The 13,938-nt window shown below is 36.6% G+C and overlaps 2 protein-coding genes across 2 annotated transcripts; both read right to left on the bottom strand.

Annotated features, from left to right (window-relative positions):
- Window positions 1-674: 674 nt before the first annotated feature.
- Window positions 675-6,909, bottom strand: chrdl2 (chordin-like 2). The gene is made up of 11 exons (XM_067607943.1): window positions 6,618-6,909; window positions 6,059-6,171; window positions 5,802-5,895; window positions 5,557-5,702; window positions 3,867-3,960; window positions 3,401-3,462; window positions 3,064-3,232; window positions 2,753-2,941; window positions 2,478-2,651; window positions 1,880-1,972; window positions 675-1,691 (listed from the first exon to the last, which is right to left on the bottom strand). Exons 1-11 carry the CDS (start codon window positions 6,682-6,684, stop codon window positions 1,558-1,560), a joined length of 1,335 nt encoding a protein of 444 aa, XP_067464044.1. The 5' UTR covers window positions 6,685-6,909; the 3' UTR covers window positions 675-1,557.
- A 376-nt stretch (window positions 6,910-7,285) lies between these two features.
- spag7 (sperm associated antigen 7) lies at window positions 7,286-11,674 on the bottom strand. The gene is made up of 7 exons (XM_067607942.1): window positions 11,516-11,674; window positions 10,076-10,143; window positions 9,869-9,957; window positions 9,680-9,764; window positions 9,473-9,562; window positions 8,617-8,773; window positions 7,286-8,515 (listed from the first exon to the last, which is right to left on the bottom strand). Exons 1-7 carry the CDS (start codon window positions 11,598-11,600, stop codon window positions 8,400-8,402), a joined length of 690 nt encoding a protein of 229 aa, XP_067464043.1. The 5' UTR covers window positions 11,601-11,674; the 3' UTR covers window positions 7,286-8,399.
- Window positions 11,675-13,938: the final 2,264 nt, after the last annotated feature.

The raw sequence follows: 13,938 nt of genomic DNA, 5'->3' as shown, positions 1-13,938 counted from the left end.
TTGCGTACATTTTTATAAAACTTGTAAGTGCTTTCCAGTTCAAAGGGAGATTGCTTTATGGCAACAAACAGAAAGAAACTTTCAGTGTTTTTTGCAATAAACAATTATGGAACAATAAAACTGCTATTATTGGCTTCTACCCTCCATCCTGAATAAGTTCATCAGAGCGGAGCGTTAACAAAAAAGCAGAATAACGAGGTGCTATCAGGCAGAAAAATCCCACATATTGCCCCTTTAAGTTTGAGGAAAAAGAAGAATGATTGCACAGGTGTGATACAGACGCAATAGAGTCTCATCAAGGTACAATAACTAATAACAGGCGATTTTTAGGGAAATGTTGGGAGGGTGAAGGGAGTTTCAACTTCTGCTTTTGATTTCCAAGCCTCTGATAACATTTCATTTCGAGCGGGAACACAGTTTATCCGGCCTTCCGGAGTCGTATTTAATAGAAGCCTTCAGGCGACGGTGTTAGGCTCGCTCTGCTGTGGCCGGCATGCAGACCATAGATGAATCAGCAAATTGTTTTCAAACAATGCCTTCAAAAACAACTATGAGCCACAAACCTGTCCACATCTTACGCCTGTCCCAATCACATATTCCCAACTGTTACTACGGTTGACTTTTTCATTACAGCTTAACTTAAGTCACAACTTTAAACAAATCAGACAAAAATGTTTAGTGGTGTCAAACACAGTGAAAAGTTTATGGGTTAAAATCGTGAGCAGAGGTACAGAGTGCACTCAGCTACATCAGCTATGACCACATTAAAATACAAATATTTTAAAATTGTAAAATGTCATTAGAATATGATCCTGTGGATGTATAAAACAGCTACAGCCTGTTGCTACTTCATGCAAAACAAAAAAACATTCAGACAGTCAAATGTACGTATATACACAGAAATCATACAAGAACCAATACACTTTAAATTAGGTGACAAAACCTCACTTTGTATTTACAATAAATACGTTGATGATCATATAATATACTTATTAAAAAAAAAAAACCTTTACATTCTGAACAGAACGTGGCCCCTTGCCCAACATATTCTAAAATACAAGTGATTCTCATATAGTTAAAGCAAAGGATTCATTTAAGAAATACTGATCCCAAAATGCCCTCAGTTATTCAACAGAAGCACATATTAACGTCACTGTGTCAACAAAGTCTAAACCTCCAGATTTATAACAGGATACTGAGGATGTCTCCAGCTCTGAGCTCTCATCTCTTCACTTCACATTCACCTTTACCTTGTGTTGCATTTTGTTTAGAGCTCGTACATAAAATCCACCAGATCGAATAATGTTCAGGACAGGAGGAGGCGGAACTATCGGCCAGGTTATGTGTTTTGCAACCTAATAATTTACAAATAAAAAATATGTGATAATCAAAACATGATGGAAAACAATGCATAAATCAAGAAACAACAATGTTATAAATGAGAAATTCCTCTTGTATTACAGGAATGACGCAGGACATCCAAGTGCAAAATGTATGAATAAAGTATGTATGTCAACAATGTATGGTTATTGGGAATACTGGTATAAAGAGTGACTACTAGGGTGAACACAGGCCTTCAGTCTGCTTGGGATTTAGGAAAGTCATCATCTCCCGGATTCCTTCTTCACAAATTGTGGCCTGAGGAGCTTTATTCAGATTTTCTCCCTCTTCTTTAAATCTTCTCCACGTCTCTGTAAAATGAGCCGAACTTGAATTAACATCAAGGTGAAATTAATCTGTCACCAAAGTCTAAATAATCATATTAAAAAAAAGTACGGAGGATTTCAACAAATGAAACTTACTGCATATTTCTAGAGTCTAAAAATAAAAAAATGCATCATGAAATAATTCTTCACAAACACTCCTTCATCAAACAAACCTTCATCAAGTGTTGTGAGTAATGTGTAATTCTCTGGATGATCCATAATATCTTTCCTTTGAACGTCACCGATTTCCATTAGTTGTAAAACACCTGCATAAATCAATAACTCTGATTAGAGTCATACACTGGTGCAGCAATATGTTGGTTTTAAAGGAGTTGTTAGACAATTTGGGGAAATACGAATATTTTTTCTCTTGCTGAGAGCTAGATGAGAAGATTTAGCTTAGTTTAGCTTAGCATAAAGACTAGAAACAGGGGGAAACAGCGACGTAACAAAAATGACAGAATCTACCTACCAGTACCTCTTAAGATCACAAAATAACACATTATTTTTCAGTAGTTTAATCTGTACAAAAATTGAAGTGTAGAAGTTATCGTTTTATGTGGGATTATATGCTAGACTAGTCATTCTTGGCCAGCTGTTTCCAGTCTTTATGCTAAGCTACGCTAAGCAACTGCTGGCTGTAGCTGCATATTTAAGGGACTGGTATCAATCTTCTCATATAATTCTAAGAAAGGGAATAAACATTTTTCTCAAAATGTCAAATAATAATAATAATTAATTAATAAATAATTATTATAACATTCACAGTACCTTCTACAGTCTTCCATACTTGTACTTCGATCTCAGCAGTACTTTGTCTTTCAACAGCAATGATCCGAACTGTGTTGGGTGAGTCGACTTTCAAAGATGATTCTACTTTATACACCAAGAGGTTATTTTTGTATCCAAGATAACACTGGGTCTGGTTATTCTCAGCTTTACTTTCTAGAGAGAAGAAACAGATAAAGTTGTGTGGATGCTGTTTAAAGCCAGTCCAGATCATTTTTACAGTGTAAACAGTCATTATATGATAAGACTTTGACTACCTGGACAAGTCTTGCAGCACTTTCCCGTCGATTTCATAGGATGTTGGCATGGGTACTGGCTGGGACACGTGATGCGTTTGCAGTCCTGGAGGCCATCAGTACAAGTGCAAAGGATGCATTCCAGGACCTTCCCCAAAACTGGGTGCCATATGTCTCCATGAGAATACGTCTTGCCATTGTATAAACACGCTGAGAGAAATGGAAAACATCTGAGTGTTGTGCTGCATATGGAAACGATCGTAAAGTTGTGAGGAACATGTCCATAAAATCAAATACCTATAAAGGATCTTTCTGCTTTGACAACGTCTCACCTCTTTGGTGTTTCCTCTGCAACAAAATCTTAACAGTGGTCTCTGAAGCCCCTTTGAGGTTAAGTTTACTGAGACTCAGGCCTCTGAGAGAAGTCCTGACCCTGGATGGGGTGGCATGGTCAGGCTGCGCCCTGCTCTGCTCTCCAGAACACTGGTCGACTGAATGCCTCTTTTTTAAACACAGATGTAATAAAAGACAATTATCTTTCATCTGTTCAGCAATTAAATATACTTAATAAGAACAAACCACGTTGATACTGTCAAATTCATTAAAAGAAATAAAAATACATGCAACAATTTCAAATGAAAGTAACATCCAACATATGTAAGAACATACAACGCCTCTGTTAAGTTGTAAGTTTCCATCCTCAGTTGATGAGGAGCCACTGGTGCTATTATCTAAAAGAAAAAGACCAAAACCAAGTATGAGGCCATTAACATGGAAAACATGGCATTTATGTTAGAGTTGGGTTTTAATTCAGTATTATCATGTATTGACTTTTAGTTGAATTATGTCATAATGATTTGATTTTTACAAAATTACAAGCACATTGTAATTAAACACTAAGAATATTTGAAAATATGTTTTTAATATGTGTTAAAAAATATATATATATATACATATAAAGATACTGTATGATTTTTCATTACAGGGGAACCAAATTTATTAAAAAAAGGTATTTTATTGGTAATTCATATGACAAAATCAGAAAATAATTATCATTCATCAGCGATATGCTAAGAGTGAATATGCATGTTCAGTTCCTAAAAATCATCATTCCAGGTTGAGGACGTTTGACTACCTTTACACACCAAACAGCAGGTATCTGCAACTGAAACTGGTGAGGAGCAGGTGATTGGTTGGCATGTTTTCAGAGCGCAGAAGATGTCTCCATTCTGAGAATAAAAAAGCAAGAGGAACATTTTTTTTAAAAAGTGATCTTGAGAGCACGGAGATAGCCTCTCAAAATCTGTACGTAATTTATGTGAATTCACATTTATATCACGTGGAATAACAGATAATAATATTCATAGAGTCTACTGAGACCTAACACTCTTGAAATCAATCCACAAAAACATAATGAGACATAATATTCATTAGGCTTTTATAAAAAGTGATTTACATTTTCTTTCCCGGTGGCGAGTGAGCTGCTGGCACGGTGCTGTCCTGCTTATGAGAAGCAATTTGGGGTTCAGCGTTTCGCTCAAGGACACTCAAACCACCAATCGCATGAATAACAAATGACCCTCTCTGGTACCTGAACCAGAGCAGCCCCAGACATCATAAGACATGTCTTGAAAAACATCAGACAAGTAATCCATTTTCAAAAGTGCAATATATGATGATCATAATCCTGCTATTTTCTGTGATATAAAGGAAGTCACAGAAAAAGCAAAGCTATGAGCATGTTACATTAAATACAAAAGCCTTAACAGAATAACAGTCCCAAAGACACAAGGGCAGGTTGAGGAAGTTACTAAGGGATCCATGGAAGAAATATAGCGGGAGAAACATGATTTGTGACCATTTCAACCACTTGCGGCAGGAAGGAATCATTTAGTCAAGTTTAGTGTTGTTAGTTGTCTAATCAGAGGCGTAGAAACATCTGTGTACGAACACCACTCAACAGCTCATGAAATTTACTTCTCACATCTTTAAAAGACAAATCCAAATTGTAGCTCTCATTTCCACTTTCTTCTCCGATATCTGCTTTTTGTTTTCTAAATTAAAGCTTTCATCCATTCTCAAGTGTCCATCGCAACCAAGCCAAGCCGACAGACACAGCAAAGACCACCAGTGATAAAATACATTAACGATATAGCTCCAATTTCACTGCATAGCAAGAGTTAAGTTATTGGGCAGAGATACTCTTCACGCATATGCAGTAACATTACATTAGTTACTAGCAATGGCATCTCAAAATTGCAATACATACACAAAATTGATTAAAAAAATATTAAGAAAACCTTTTCCAGTGCACAAAAAATAAGAAATTAGGCCACAGTATCTCATAGATTTTTTGAAGGAGGGTCCTTTAGATGGTGCTTGAGAGCTTTAATGTCCTAAATAATTGTATTGTGTACTGTAAAGCATTATGTACATCTAGTTATTACAGTACATGCTGAATTTCCATGGATTTTTACACTCCATTTAATCTGTGCTCAAACACATTTAAGTGGAAAAAGAGGATTATGAGAATTTCATAAATATTCAGTATCAAGTATTTCAAGATTGAGATACATCTTCAAACTCTGCTGCATTTTTCTGTTAAATTCTGCTTCCTTATTTTCCATTTATTTGTTTTTTATTTTATTTGTATCATCTATAAATCACATGGTAACGTTATTCTAAAAAGAGTTATATAAACAGACATCATTTCAATACATATTGGCTGACAACTTAAGTTGTTATAAGAGAATTACAAACCAGGCTTTGATATTATTTCACCAAATCAAATAAACAGAAGAAGCAGTAAATTAGATGCAACTTACAGAACATGTGCACATAGCACACTGATTGCTTTGCTTGGATGGGAAGAGGTCATGCTTAGTGAAGGTCTCCCCCGGCTGATAAATACTTCCATTATATCTGCAGGATTTCACAGAAGCTCTCAGCCCTGCGGGGACCTTGGGCTCATCTGAGGAGGGCACAACATAACAGGAAAAGAAGCTTTAAAGTCACTGACAGGAATTGTTCTCTCAGACAGAGCTGATGAGGTGTTGAGAGGACAGTCTACCTGTGCATCTCGGGCAACACTGCTGAGGCTCAGCCACTGGGTTTTCACACGGCAGAGAGGGACACTTGATTGTGTTACATTTCACATGGCCTGTCTAAGAGAGAGAGAGCAATAGTTAGAAGTTTACAAGCTCACCTTTAAATCCCAACCACAAAGTCAGCAAGTGTTCTGCAAGCACTATGGGGCAATTTTTTAAGTGCAATGTTCCTTTAAATGCATTTATTTTTCTGGTGTGATCCAGTTTGTTATAAATGTACCTCTGTGCAGACACAGCGCATGCAGAACATAAATCCGAAAGGCTCCAGATAGGGATGCCAGCTGTCTCCCGGGCTGTAAGTCTTGTCTTTGAAAGTACACACCACCCCGGACCCTGGGTGTCAAAAAATGGGAAGGATGAGCTATTGAGAAACGCATATGGCGCAGATAAACTGCACGGCAAAAAAACAGACTTTTATAATATGAGAAGTAATGTTAGAGAAACTTGTCTAAGCGACAGTCAGCTCCATGAAATGCAGACTAAAGGAAAACAAGGGAAACAGCAAATGCTACTGATCCCACTCCAGCCCATATAAAGACAAGTAAGAAGTCATGATTTAACTTCTGGTGGCTTTTGTGACACTATGAAGCAAATATGCTTCACTACAAAACACTTAAGTTATGTTAAGAGCTATAAAAGATGTTAATCTTAAGTCCATTTTTTTGCTATGTCCCGAGAAAACTTTCCTTATCTGTTTAAACATTCTCATGCTTTTCCTTATTTCAAGCCCCACACGTCTGATCAGGACAGAATAAGCATCAGCAGGGTCTCTGTCTTACCTTTCCGGGGTTTTAGCTCTGCATCTGCAAACCAAATGATGAAAAAGAACAAAAACGTGGACTTCATTTTTTTTACATGTGCGTGACTGAGTCCTCAACGCGCAATAAATATGTTTCTGCAGGACAGAAACTGCAGGACAGTGTGAAACAAGGATAAAAAAAAAAAAAAAAAAAAAAAATCCAACTTTTTTTCTCTGTTAATCGATGGCGCCTCCTACAGGAAATGAAACGTCATGTTTCATGTTATCTTAAAACTAGAGGGATGAAATGGACTGACTAAATAATAAACACTCATTACCCCCAACAAAGTTTAATGGTTTCCTCGTGAGATAAGCTCAGTTTCACATATGTAAGAACACAAACATCTATGGTTGATGTACTGTATGTAAAGTATGTAGATAAACAGGGATTTTATTATGCTGTTATCCTCTGTTATATTAGGCAATAGTGAAGTTATTGCTGAATAATGCTGATTCAACCCTAGGGTCATTTTAAAAGCTGTATTTTGTCATGTTTTTATTGTATTGGATTAAAGTATATTGAAAGTGATTCTTCTTAGCTCATGTTTTTTGCCTGTTGTACATCTTTAACTTTCTTTTTTGCTTATGCTGAGCTAAAATGTAAAATGGGGGCTATGCAGAAAATAAAGACAACAAACAAACACTTAATACTGTTCTCCATTTATTAATACACATTGGGGATAAAACAGTGCAACCATGTTAAAAAAAAGACATCAAGATGCCAAGAAACCCTTGCTTGAAAACATGACAAACAAAAGACTTGGAATAAAACTTAGTGATCCATTTCCCGACATGGAGTCTGGTACTTCCGCCCCCCCCCCCCCTCCCCTCCTATGATGCCTATTGTGAGCCATCATGTGGCTTGTTGACAAAACATTATCTCGGAGTAACAGATTAATTCACAGTCAGTGCAGATGTACAGAAACAAAGAACAAGAAATCTCTGACTTAATCACAGATTCTTAAAATTCAAACGATTCTAAAAAGCCGTTCTCCCTGAGGTGGAAGAAACGGCATTATCCTGACTTTGACAAAGTTTCGAAACAGGCTGAGACTAGCAGGAAAAAAACAACTCATTACACCACATCAAAAGATGGTCAATAGACGGCATTCCTGTTTCCCTTTTAAAGCTGCTCTGGCTATTAGGAACACTGTCGGTGGGACTTTTCTGTCATGCCTTGCCCCTAAAACATTGCTATCAAAACTTCATGCGGCCTGGTTAAAGCTCAAAATTGTCAATATTCTTAATGATAAAAATGTCGCTTAGAACTGTGAATGCACATCTGCATCCATCACTGCCCAAAAAAAATCTCTACCCCCCCCAAAAAAAAATCTCTAAAAATATATGTATGAAGATATTGGGTGTTTTTAAGTAACACCTCGACACACTGTTTTATCAAAACAAGTTTCTCACACTATATATGGTCCAATTATGTGTGAGAAGCTTGATAATCGACAGAACGTCACGGGCAAATGTTAAACAAACATATATAGTAATCCGCCTCCTGGATTAGACACACCTGAGCATCCTCATTAACAAGATTTTATGATTTCAGTACAGTCTAGATCAGAGAGTGACATACATACTAGATTCGGCGCCTGTCATATAAGTTATACTTTTAAATGTCTGAAGTACAGAATATTGCATTATAGGATGAATACGACTGTGCACGCAGACACAGTAAGGCGCCCTCACACACACACATACACACCCCCCGCACATACACTCACACACACACAGTAGTAGACAGACAGTGGCAGACTCAAGAACTGCTGCTCTGTGCTCCCGTGTCGTCCTCTCGCTTCTGCCGTTTCTTCGCTCTGATTTCATTCATGGCTTCTTCTATGGAGCGGGTGTCTCTCTTGTTGGCCACCGGAACTGGGAGAGAAAATTACCAACATCAATGGTAAATAAACGGGGACAAGGAGAGCAAAGATGTGAATGATGTGAGGGGCAGAGCAACATCACTGTATACTCACCACAGCCGTAAGCACTGTTGGCCTCTAGTGTATGTGCTGCATCTTTTGCAGCTGAGGTGCCAATCAGGTGACTGTACTTGTCTCTATAATTGGAGTTGGGACATGCTTCTGACTTCTTTGTCTGACTGGATGCTGCTTCTTCCAACGCAGCCTGTTCCTACAGTGATGAGAACAGAAAAAGTCAGAGATTTGTAAAAAGCCACACCTTATACTGTTAGATACAATTAAGCTGCTATGTGAAAAGCATTCTAGGAGTTACTTGGCGATACAAAATGTTAAATTATGTTTAGATACACCTGTTTCTTCTCAACCTGCTTCAACTCCAGTAAATAAACTCAAGTATTTTTAAACGTCCCTCCTGAGAAGGTACTGTGACTTGTAAGCAGTCAAGTGTAGATTACACATATAAACTACATGGAAAGAGGAACACAATAATGATTTACCAGTTAAGACCTTTTCTGGTCAAAGTAATCTAAGTCAAGGCACTTGTCCAAAGAAATTATCATTTTTCTCCCTATATGGGTGTAGAGTGGATGAAAGCTCCGCAGGGAACTGCTTTCCCTTTCATTGAGACATCAAAATCTATTTTTAACTGTTATTGATTTTTTTTAAGATGGCTAAAATGTTTCTGCTGTGATCTAACTTCAGTGTAGTTGCACCTGAAATATCTAGCAATGTTACTTTGTCTACGTCCAGCTACTTTGTGATAGGAACATGAAAAATACACAACAAAACAGACCCAGCAATTAAAAGTACTCTGGCTATATCAGATTTCATTTTCAGACAGTATTGTTACACAATGCTGCCAACTAAACACATCTCAGTCGTGCTACAAAAGAGCAAGAGCAAGTCTTACTTTTAGTCTGCGCCGTTGTTCTGCCAGCTGGGGATCCCACTCCTCTCCTTTGCGATAGGCTTCCAGTTCCTCATCTGATGGAGCAAACTCCTGCAACAGCACAAGGTGGAAAATAGTCACATTGCCCCACAGTGATTTGCTCATAAGTTAAATCAAAGCGACTGTATTTTTTTATCTAATGTTGCATTAAAAACAAAGTATTCAAACCTTCTTGAAAAGCATGACGTAACGGCTCTCCTCATCCTCCCCAAAAGAAAAAGAGGTCAGACCAGCCACTTCTGCAACATCATGCCTGTATGATGGGAAGAAATATTTATGAGCATGTGACACAAATATCTTGTGTTTCTCGCCTAGAAAGGCTTATTTTAATTCTTTGATATAGCAATGACGACTTACAATATACTCCTTTCGATCTTCCCCATAGGGTTATATTTTCTCTTCTGCTGTGAACTGTCTTGGATGAAATCCGACACCTCTTTCTCCATCTAAACAAATGATGAAGGAAGCCACAGTGTAATTTTGCATGTGATTTACACCGATACTAGTGAAGGAAGTGCCAGAACTTAAGTCAGTTCGTGGTAGATATGACACTTGTTCTCTCACCTTTTTCCTGAACTCTGCTTTCTTTCTTTTCTCATCTTCCTCCATCTTCTTGAGTCTTGCTGCTTGTTCTTAAGAAAGACAGAAGTTAAAGTTTGTTAATGTTGAATAGTATTTCAAGTTTCCATTGTAAACACATATCATGTAGTCTTACAGCTACAACTGATCGACGTGTATTTTTAAATACCAAAGAAAAAAATGAAGCTCATCAAGAGACAGACTTCCAGTAATCCCCAAACCACATTTCCAGATCATTCTGGGCTATTATTTGTAGCATGTGTCCAAGAGCAAACAGCCTCTGATGTTTTATTACTAGGAATACTCATAACAGTTAATGAAATGGATGCGGTCACTTTTTTTTTTATCAAAGCCGTCTTGTGGTTATTTCTTCACAACAGCTGAAAAGTGGATGAAGTTTATTTGTTGCAATACTCTAGTCAGCATCGCCAAAGTCTTAACAATTTTGAAAATTTCAGAGTTGCAACTGAAAAGTATAACTTTAGATCTTTAAACAGAAAATGATATAGTTTAAGTACTCCCAGTTTCCTATGTTTTTGGGGAGCCATATGGTAGTTATGGGCTACAACGATTAGATCAACAAAAAAATAATGAGCAACTATTTTGATAATTATTCAATCAATTTCATATTCATATTTGATGGTTCCAACTTCTCAAATGTGAAGATTTACTGTTTTTCCTTTTCATATAACTGTTAATAGAATAGCTGAACATTATGGACTGTTAGTCAGACAAATTTAAGTAATTAGAAAAGAAATTATAAATGCCATTTTTTCACTATTTCATAGCCTGAACAATTAATCGTGAAAATATTGGTTGGTTGCTGTTTTTATTAGATATAAATGGAGCCTCAGAAAAGTGGCTGCTGTTTGTAACTGTGAAAGTCTCAAAGAAAACTTTCAATATCTCATGAATGCTATTGATGTTTAGCATCTATCAATAGTAGTTATCGCTTCAAATGAACACGGCTAGGAACTATGCACTCATTTTATTAACATAATTGACTTTTAATGGTACTCTTTAATTGGCTTATATCTACTGTAACGCAATGAAATGCCCTCAGCCTGAGCAAATAGCCAAGATAATGGTTTGAGTTCAATGAGGGAAAAGGTAGCCCACGCTGGTCAAGAATGGAAATCTTAAGGGCTTACAACAAATGTATATATAAAGGCAGAGCAGTGTGAATACTCAGAGAAGACTTCTTTCAACAGGCTGCAGCAAATACACCAATGCTGGGTGTTTACTAGTGGTTTCAGCAGGGTTGTGTGACTGTAACAGCAGCATCATGTTATAATAGAAGCACCAGAAATGCCCCCTATTCGCCTGTCCTTTTAATATTTTAATATGTCTCATTCTAATATCATATCCATTTCGACCGTTTCAAACTACAAAATGAGTCGTTATTAGGGTCAATACTTTATGTACCTCGAGCCTTTCGTCGGCTTTCTTGGTCGCCGACTGTCGGAGGCTTCTCCATCGAGTTTAAGATTGAACCTAGCAGGTCCGCCATCTTGAAATGATAGAGCAGAGAGGACTGTTGTTGTTGTTAGCTGCCGCTGTGCGAGCAACGCATGCGCAAATGACTACCAGAGTCTTCTTCTCTTGTGTGAAAAAACGGCGTGTAAAATATATACTGCCACCCTCTGTACATGGTAGTGGTATTATATCTTTTTTTTTTGGTTAGTAAGTCATTTCAACAAATAACATATTATAGTTATGGTTATATATCAAGTCTCTATTTTATTTTTATTTTTGCTATTTATCTTCCATATTTGAGTTAGTATATTTAGTTATTGTATAGGCTATAATTTAGCGAGTTTCAAGTACATTCTGAAGTATATTAATCAGAGAAAAAAATATTCAGACCTCCGAGATTAATGTCAAATCTAAAAAAAAGTTTCTTGCATTTGGCCATAATCTGGGATAAATCAACAGATAAAAGGTGCAACTTCCCACCTACAATCCATGTTTTCTGCTTTACTAAAATATATAAACTGTAAAAAAAAAACAACAAAAAAGCAGCTAATCATGTTGCTCACTATGTTGCCTGAAACTTTGTATGACTGATCCTGTATCTCACATTTAATAAAGATTCATAATTAAGCCTTTGTGAACAGTCAGTTGTACTTTGTGAATGCAGTATTGCCAATAAAAGCATGGAAATAAAAGTACTGATGTTTGGTTTGTTGCTGTTTTTAGTTAGACTATTCATCACTATAAGCTTTAATTATATTGTCTCAAATATAATGCAAAGTAATTCTTCAACCTAACATGAAAAAACATAGAAAATACAGACAAGACTTCTATGTGCAGGCCTTCATCCACTTGGCTTGAACTTAGAGAAATAACAGCATGGAAAGCAGTCAGAGTTCCATCAGACTGGAGACAATAATGGCCAAGTGACTGACCCAGATAGCTGTGATGGAGTAGAGCTTTTGTGAATGAAGTGCTATGTCTCTTGTCTGTGTTTATGTTATCACATCACACCATTCTTTTTTTTTTTTTTTTTTGGTTAGTAAGTCATTTCAACAAATAACATATTATAGTTATGGTTATATATCAAGTTTCTATTTCATTTTTATTTTTGCTATTTATCTTCAATATTTGAGTTAGTATATTTAGTTATTGTATAGGCTATAATTTAGCTTTTCAAGTCCATTCTGAAGTATAGTAATCAGGGAAAAAAATATTCAGACCTCTGAGATTAATGTCAAATCTAAAAAAATGTTTCTTGCATTTGGCCATAATCTGGAATAAATCAACAGATAAAAGGTGCAACTTCCCACCTACAATCCATGTTTTCTGCTTTACTAAAATATATAAACTGTAAAAAAAACAAAAAAACAAAAAAACAAACAAAAAAACCACTTCCCTGACAAATTTCAAATGAAAGTTATTGCTTTAACACAGGCCTTTCAGTGTTGACAGTGGAGAGACATATTAGACTTTCAATTCTTCACAGTACAAATCTCAGAGGGCCTGTGTAATATTTGAAAAAAATCAATGCTCACAAATCATGTAATGTGACTCCATATGCAAACCACAGTCATGTTTATCACCCTGACAAGTTTATTGTATTAAAGAGTACCATGGGAACAAGAGAGGCTAAAGATTTTACCCGCATTTATTTATTTTGGTGAGCTCCTGGGACAGAGTAATTGCTTGCAGCTCTTAAGGAAACACTTTACTGTAAATTGTCATTCATCACTTTCTGTAAGCAAAGAAGTGTTTATATAAAGGAATTTAAAATTTGGGGTCTCAGATAATGGAAACGGTTTCCTGCATTATTGCAGATGAGTGTACGTTTAGCATAAAACTATGAAATAACTATCATCAAGAAAAAAAATGTTTTCTCCTTATCCATACCGATGACATTTTTACAATTTCTAAAAAGAAAACTAACAATATTCCACCAGTCATAAATTTGTAGGAGGCACATGTTGCTGCTCGAAAGAGATATTTAGCTTTTTAAATTTGGCATTGTGTTAACTCCCTCGGGCTTTATCCTTAGTTATTCTCTGATTTTATCCAGACCAATGATGGTAAAAAGGGAGGGTTGGAAAAACATTCGGTGGAATGATTAATCACAGATTGGCTCACGGATTGTTCCTCTAAGGCAGTTTGATCTGCAGGTGTGTGTGTGTGTGTGTGTGTGAGAGAGAGAGAAACAGAATAAACAAGCAAACAAACATCTTTACATAATCACTAGGGGGCATGCTATACAAGTACATGTCTGCGTGTCCATGCCTTGTTTTGTTATTGTTTTGTTAACAATTCCCCCTGCGTCACTGGAGCAGCGTGTTTTGTGCAGTTTGATTGTAGTTTCACAGCATCAGCAATAACACATG

This window comes from Thunnus thynnus, chromosome 13 (assembly GCF_963924715.1).
Source record: "Thunnus thynnus chromosome 13, fThuThy2.1, whole genome shotgun sequence".
NCBI lineage: Eukaryota > Metazoa > Chordata > Actinopteri > Scombriformes > Scombridae > Thunnus > Thunnus thynnus.
The sequence above is the reverse complement of the archived record's forward strand: the minus strand, read 5'-3'. Positions and strand labels throughout refer to the sequence as shown.

What these genes read in the sequence shown, in the direction of transcription:
- chrdl2 (XM_067607943.1), bottom strand. Translation starts at nt 6,684, where the DNA reads ATGAAGTCCACGTTTTTGTTCTTTTTCATCATTTGGTTTGCAGATGCA. An exon ending in CTGCTGTTTGGTGTGTAAAG is followed by an intron (nt 3,463 to 3,866) that starts GTAGTCAAACGT and finishes TTTTTCTTTTAG; the next exon opens with ATAATAGCACCAGTGGCTCC. An exon ending in GCAGAGGAAACACCAAAGAG is followed by an intron (nt 2,942 to 3,063) that starts GTGAGACGTTGT and finishes CATTTCTCTCAG; the next exon opens with CGTGTTTATACAATGGCAAG.
- spag7 (XM_067607942.1), bottom strand. Translation starts at nt 11,600, where the DNA reads ATGGCGGACCTGCTAGGTTCAATCTTAAACTCGATGGAGAAGCCTCCG. An exon ending in AAGATCGAAAGGAGTATATT is followed by an intron (nt 9,765 to 9,868) that starts GTAAGTCGTCAT and finishes CCCATCATACAG; the next exon opens with GCATGATGTTGCAGAAGTGG. An exon ending in AACAACGGCGCAGACTAAAA is followed by an intron (nt 8,774 to 9,472) that starts GTAAGACTTGCT and finishes TCATCACTGTAG; the next exon opens with GAACAGGCTGCGTTGGAAGA.